We start from the raw sequence: 7,006 nt of genomic DNA, 5'->3' as shown, positions 1-7,006 counted from the left end.
AGGGGTTTGATGGAGGGTTGGTGGAGATGGGTGCAGGGAGATTGTAAGAGTAGTGGCGGTGGGTGTGGGAGGGCAACGGTGTGTGGGGTGGGAGGGGGTGTGCTGGGTGGGTGGAGAGTTTGATGGAGGGACCTGCGGGGGTGGGTGGGTGGGTGGGGAGGGGTTTATTGGAGGTGTGGTTGGTGGTGGTGGTGGTGGGGGGGGTGTGCAGGGAGATTGTAGTGACCATGCGATGGGGAGGTGGGGGGGTGATGGTGGGGGGGGGGGGAGAATGGGGAGGGGGTGGGGGGTGGGGGAGGGCTACGTAGCCAGCAATAGGATGCGGAGGGAGCGCCCTACGTCGGCGTTCGGCGGGGGTGGTGCCGGTGCTGCTTGCCGCTGGTAGTGGTGGTGGTGGCGCTTCGGGGCGTGGGGGGGGGGTTGGTGCGTGGGGGGTGGATTGATGTGAAAATATCGGGATTTGATAGCCGAGGGGTCGCGCCATCTCAGTCACACGACGACAATCATGGTGGATAGTGCTAACGGCCTGGACACCAAGTCGGCTCTGGTGAGTTGAGTTTGTTGGAGCGAAGCGAAGCAGCGGCAGTCGGAGGAGGAGGAGGAGGGAGGGAGCCCCGAGCGGGGCTGCGGCTGTTTGGTAGCCGAAGCCGGCCGGCTGCCAAAACGCCGATAACCACCACCCCCCCACCTCCCCTTACCACCGTCGGTCCGGTTGCTAGTGGACTTATTGGTGGGTGGTAGTGGGTCAGTGGTAGTAGTAGTGGTGGTAGCTTTGGTGGTGGTGGTGGTGGTGGTAATAGTTGGTGGTGGTGTTATAGTAACGGTGGATGGTACTTGTAGTATAGGCGGTATGTGTGTGTGTACGCGCCGGTGATGTCTAAGTATATATAGTATCTGTATGTGTGTGTCTATGGGTTCTGTTGTGTGTGTGCCCTACGTGTACCTATGGGTAGTTGTATGTCTGTGTGTGTCTATGGGTTCTGTTGTGTGTGTATACACTTGTGTGTGCCCTACGTGTACCAATGGGTAGTTGTATGTCTGTGTGTGTCTATGGGTTCTGTTGTGTGTGTTTGTATACATGTGTGTGTGTCCTACGTGTACCTATGGGTAGTTGTGTGTCTATGGGTTCTGTTGTGTGTGTGTATACACGTGTGTGTGTCCTACGTGTACCTATGGGTAGTTGTATGTATGTGTGTGTCTATGGGTTATGTTGTGTGTGTATACACTTGTGTGTGCCCTACGTGTACCTATGGGTAGTTGTATGTATGTCTGTGTACATGAGTGTATGCATATACGTCAATCTACACTCATATACGAGCATGTATGTGTGTGTGTACATTCGTGTGTGTGTTCATGTGAAATGCCCCAATAGTTTGGTAAGCGCTATAACGTGGGGGGTGATCTTTATCTTTGTACGTCTCTACACGTGTGCATGTGTCTGTTATTTGTAAGTTATGTACGTGTTTATGTACGTGTTTGTGTAATAGTATGTGTACTACGTCTGAGCGTCCAGTGTGTAACCGAGCCTAGAGTGGCCTCAATCATTACGGGTCCACTGCCTTCGCCGTGCACAACGTATCATGTAACATGCGTGTGCTTGCGTGTATTATGTAGTGTTGTATGTTGTGTGTAGTGTGTGGCATGTATGTAGTGTGTGTGGCATGTATGTTGTGTGTGTGTAGTGTGTGTGGCATGTATGTTGTGTGTGTGTGTGTAGTATGTGTGGCATGTATGTTGTGTGTGTGTAGTGTGTGTGGCATGTATGTTGTGTGTGTAGTGTGTGTATGGCGTGTATGTTGTGTGTGTGTGTAGTGTGTGTGTGGCATGTATGTTGTGTGTGTGTGTAGTGTGTGTGGCATGTATGTTGTGTGGTTTTTTTAGGGGGGGGTGGAGCGGTGGCGCGAGTGGTGAGCGCACTGCGCCCAGCACCAGTCCTGGGGGGGGCCCTCTCTTAGATCCACTCGGCCAGAGATGAGTTTACCTTGGGGGGGGGGGTGGAGGGCGGAGGGGAGACAAAGGCGGCCGGGCGTGGTTGCTCGCCTCTCAACCCCCATCGGTGTGCCGTGCCGGCCTTCTTAGAGGGCTCGCTTCTAACAGCACGTGCCCCCCTTATAGTCTGTCGATGCTATACTGGTGGGGGTGGGGGGCTTTGTACTTGTCTACATGTACCCTTAGAACACGTACACGGCTGTGTATGTGATGTGAGTACACGCGTATTAACGTGTGTGTGTACACGAATGTCTATACATACCCCACGTGTGTGTGGTACGTGTGTGTGTGTGATGTGGCACACGTGTGTTGTGTGTGGTACGTGTGTGTTGTGTGTGGTACGTGTGTGTGATGTGGTACACGTGTGTGTGTGTGGTACGTGTGTGTGTGATGTGGTACACGTGTGTTGTGTGTGTGTATGTAACGTGGGGTATGCATGGGACGCGATGCAATACGCCATTCATCGTTGTGTGTTAAATTACGCTGCGATGTGTATCCCACGTTTACAATCTGTGTGTGTGCCATATGTGATTACACGTACGTGATGGGATGTGGCACGCACGTCTGTGTGTGATGTGGTACACACGTGTGTGTGATGTGGTACACACGTGTGTGCGTGTGTGATGTGGTACACTGCGTATTATGATGTAACGTGTTGCGTATTTATACACACACACACGCAACTCCGATGTGTAACCACGTATACACACCGCCTGTGATGTGTTCTATCCCTTCGCCTGTGAGCTGTGTGGTACATGCAGCCCTTTGCATGTGTAAAAACCCCGTATACCGTCCAACGTTGGTGCAACGTTCGTGGACGTTCGACCAACGTTGTTGGTACGTTAAATGTTTTCTTTCACCGAGCTGGTCAGTAACTGGGAAGAGCCGCATCGGAAGCTTGGTGCGGTGTTTTGTTGTTATACCTTAGGTAGCTCGTATCGTTAACATGAATGTATAATGCGTGTGTACACACACAAGCTTGTGTCTGTGTCTGTCTTGTGTGTGTCTGTCTTGTGTGTGTCTGTGTCTGTCTTGTGTGTGTCTGTGTCTGTCTTGTGTGTGTCTGTGTCTGTCTTGTGTGTGTCTGTGTCTGTCTTGTGTGTGTCTGTGTCTGTCTTGTGTGTGTCTTGTGTCTGTCGTGTGTGTCGTGTGTGTCTTGTGTGTGTCGTGTGTGTCTCGTGTCTGTCTTGTGTGTGTGTGTGTCTGTCTTGTGTGTGTGTCTGTGTGTCTTATGTGTAAAGAGTTGAGTCATTTCACTGCCCAGTAATGCGTTTAAGAGTAATGAGTCTTTTTAAACGGAGTGGTTTCGTACGATGTTATGCATTGTACCCTCTATATGTGTATGTGTGTTTGCGTCTTTCGTTATGGAATACTTTGGGGGGGGGGGTCTTAAACGTGCCAAATTGTGTTATGTTGGGAAGCGTTTGTTGTGTACGGCACGATAGTGTCGTGTTAGCTCTGAACGTCTCACATTGTGTTACGTACATCATACACGTAATGTCTAAGCTGTGAGATAGATGAGCTATGAGATGTAATGTCTCAGCTATGAGATGTAACGTCTAAGCTATGAGATAGATGGACTTTAAGATGTAATGTCTCAGCTATGAGATTGTAAGGTCTAAGCTATGAGATAGATGAGCTATGAGATGTAATGTCTCGGCTATGAGATGTAACGTCTAAGCTATGAGATAGATGGACTATAACATGTATTAAAAACTATGAGATAGATGAGCTATGAGATGCAATGTCCAAGCTATGAGATATATGGACTATGAGATTGTAATGTCTAAGCTATGAGATAGATGAGCTATGAGATTGTAATGTCTAAGCTATGAGATAGATGAGCTATGAGATATGTGGACTATGAGATGTAATGTCCAAGCTATGAGATATATGGACTATGAGATTGTAATGTCCAAGCTATGAGATAGATGAGCTATGTGATATATGGACTATGAGATGTAATGTCAAAGCTATGAGATATATGGACTATGAGATGTATTAAAAACTGAGATATATGGACTATGAGATGTAATGTCTAAGCTATGAGATATATGGACTATGAGATTGTAATGTCTAAGCTATGAGATATATGAGATAGATGAGCTATGAGATGTATTAAAAACTATGAGATAGCCCTTGCACTATTTCGCATGCACAATTGATGTAATCTTTGTTAAGACAGTACGTAATGTGTGTGTGTACAGGCTGCTGTGGCTACTTGTGTAATGATAGGCTAAGTTAAGAGTTCTTATGTTTAATGTATGTGATGTATTCGTCAGTGTATTGTGTGTAAGTTGTTAATTAGCAGTGTGTATAATAGTTTGTTTTAGACTTATTAAGCAACGTAAGAGTTTTCATGACAGTGCATCATCTTCTATGCTTTGTAATGTGTCGTAAGTTATTGAGTTGTAAGCTGTAATAATTTAGATTGTGTATAAGCTTTGTGTGTGTTAGTCTTAAGATAGATATTAGACTTTGTATTAGATTTATAATAGTGTCTTAAAGTGTGTAATCGTTTTTTGAGTTAGTTTTCTAACGTTTGAGACATTAGATTTGTGTGTGTCTGTAAGTTTAAGTGATACAGCTTACACTATGTATAAGCTATTTAACATTAGATTGTGTTTGTATTTTTGTTAAAAACGTGTGCACAGGCCATGTATAAGTTGTGTGCATATTCTGTGACAATTCTTATAAGCTATGTGTGTGTTAAGTAACGTGATAGATCTTACACTAAGGTAGCAGTAGTTTTTGTTTAATGTTTGTAAGATATTTTAATGTTTTAGAAGACTTGTCGAAGCGACGTAAGGTTTGTGTTTTAAAGCGATACAATTTTAAGCGCTTACCAGCCACGTACGAATTCTCAACACATTTCCTATCTTTGTAACATTTCTTAGCCCTTGTTTTAATAATAATATGAATAATAAGCGGTATACTATAGTGTATATATGGATAACCTATGGCATTGTCATAAGTCTTAGTGTGTACGTGGATAAGCTGTGGTTATAAGCTATGGTCATAGTTCAGACTTTGCGGTTCATATAATGTTATACAACGTTTACATAATGTTAACTCACAATCTTATAGTTGTATAGTGTATAAGAAACGCATGTTCGGGCACATCTACAGCACAAACTATCGTCCTTAGCGATATAAGCTTATTAACTTCAACACTTTGCGCGTGTGTTTGTACAACTTTGCGTTGTGCTGTGCATAGTCTCAAGTTCCGCTTATCATGCTCTGCAATGTCGTTTAAACTTTGTAATATTTCCAGCGATTACAGTGCAACCTTGCGATGCGTTTAAGCAAATGCCATCAACTTTTGGCGTGTTTCTCACGTTGCCTATGTTGCTCCACGTGTCACCAAGTGTTACAATCTACTGCTGGATGAAATGCCTCCCCCTGACACCGTCGGAAGGTTCGGTGGTCCTTAGTGGTTCGGTGATCCTTAGTGGTTTGATGATCCTTAGTGGTTCGGTGATCCTTAATGGTTTGGTGGTCCTTAGTGGTTTGGTGTTCCTTAGTGGTTCGGTGATCCTTAGTGGTTTGGTGGTCCTTAGTTTGTTCGGTGGTCCTTATTGGTTTGGTGGTCCTTAGTGGTTTGGTGGTCCTTAGTGGTTTGGAACCTCGGAATGTAGTTCGAATGTCAATCGCCACCGACGTTATCGAATGCGAGGACCCTACCCCCTTTGCCGGGTTCACGATTCACCAAGTGCGCTAACCGCAGCGCCACCGCTCCCCCCTCTCCTTAAGACTACGAACTTAAGACGATGACAACCTCCTCGGAACACTTTTTTTTATTACGACAACCGCTTACGGATCTTACGCTCCGTGGTCGGTAACAACAAGTGCGTTTTGCGAGAGGTTTGTAAGTTTTGATCATTCGTGTCGGATATTTGCCACGAGCAAAGAGGAAACACAAAAAAACCTCGTAGTTGTTGTACGGCGCCGTTGCGGTAATGTAGTAATGTGTGTACATTATTATTATTAGTGTGTGTGTGATGGTCACGTAGAACACAATTCTATCATAACACACCAAACTAATAGGTAGGCTCACTAACTTCAACACCGAAGGATATAGTGATTGATACGAACCCTCAAATAACAAACCTCTTCCCCCTCCCCCAAAAAAACCCCATTACCGAATCCTATAACACTATTGCCGAAACTTATCCTAACAAAAAAAATATCAACAACAACGCTTCAAGACATTCATAAAAGACAAATCTTAAAAATGTAAAATGACGTGACAGGCGACGTTTCGAGAAAGCGGCCTTTTCGGCCACCCGGTATCCCTTCCAAGTATTTGCGTTTATTTTGCTTTGTTCACTAACTCTACCAAGGCCAATAATCACGTGCGAATAATCGATTATTTAGCAATCGGAACGACCCCCTAAACACGAACCACAAAGTCCCCACCGTAGCTAACCCTCGATCTGCCAATAATAATAATAATCACAACAACAAAACACCGCTTACAGTAATTAGTCTTCGTAACGCTTTAAACTAAACATCTAACCCACATGTCCGTCAACACGTTTCTTCTTCGTATCCCTCTTTCTAAGACTATTGTAACCATCAATAAGCAACGTTTTTACTCCACCACCACCACCACCAATAAAAAATAACAAATAACCATAGACGTGGTCGGATTTTTATCGATTTGCTCTATGGGTTCAGATCGATGTTTTTTCTTCTCTCAATCCACCGCTGGATGATCACCCCCCCCCCCCCACGTGGCGTGGGCTTAGGGGGGATTGCTTGACCATACTTCACCACGCTGGTACAAGGGGGGGCCCCCATTCTGATTGTGACTCGCCACTAAAATTTGTTAGCCGTGGACGGGGGTTTGAACTTGGGTGGTGGTGGTCTTTGGGGGGGGGGGCCCACGTCGCCACCACCGCTACTGGCTGACAACTCTCACAATTGCTTTAGAGTGGGGTTTTAAAAATATATATACAAACGTTGTATAAGTAAGGCCAGTGGGTCGAAACGTCGACAATATATTTTTTGTTGT

The 7,006-nt window shown here is 45.4% G+C and overlaps 1 protein-coding gene across 5 annotated transcripts in view; it reads left to right on the top strand.

Moving 5' to 3' along the window:
• The first annotated feature begins 420 nt into the window (after positions 1 to 420).
• Positions 421 to 7,006, top strand: part of LOC116954947 (uncharacterized) — a 261,733-nt gene continuing 255,147 nt past the window's right edge. For 4 of the 5 annotated variants that reach the window (XM_076052742.1, XM_076052744.1, XM_076052746.1 and 1 more), the window contains exon 1: positions 421 to 547. In XM_076052742.1, coding sequence (XP_075908857.1) covers positions 506 to 547 — 42 coding nt within the window. In that variant the 5' untranslated portion in view covers positions 421 to 505. The remainder of the gene's footprint in view (positions 548 to 7,006) is intronic. The other variant, XM_076052743.1, reaches the window with a different exon arrangement.

This window comes from Petromyzon marinus, chromosome 57 (genome assembly GCF_048934315.1).
Source record: "Petromyzon marinus isolate PM22_M1 ecotype Great Lakes invasive population chromosome 57, UKy_Petmar_22M1.pri1.0, whole genome shotgun sequence".
NCBI lineage: Eukaryota > Metazoa > Chordata > Hyperoartia > Petromyzontiformes > Petromyzontidae > Petromyzon > Petromyzon marinus.
The sequence above is the reverse complement of the archived record's forward strand: the minus strand, read 5'-3'. Positions and strand labels throughout refer to the sequence as shown.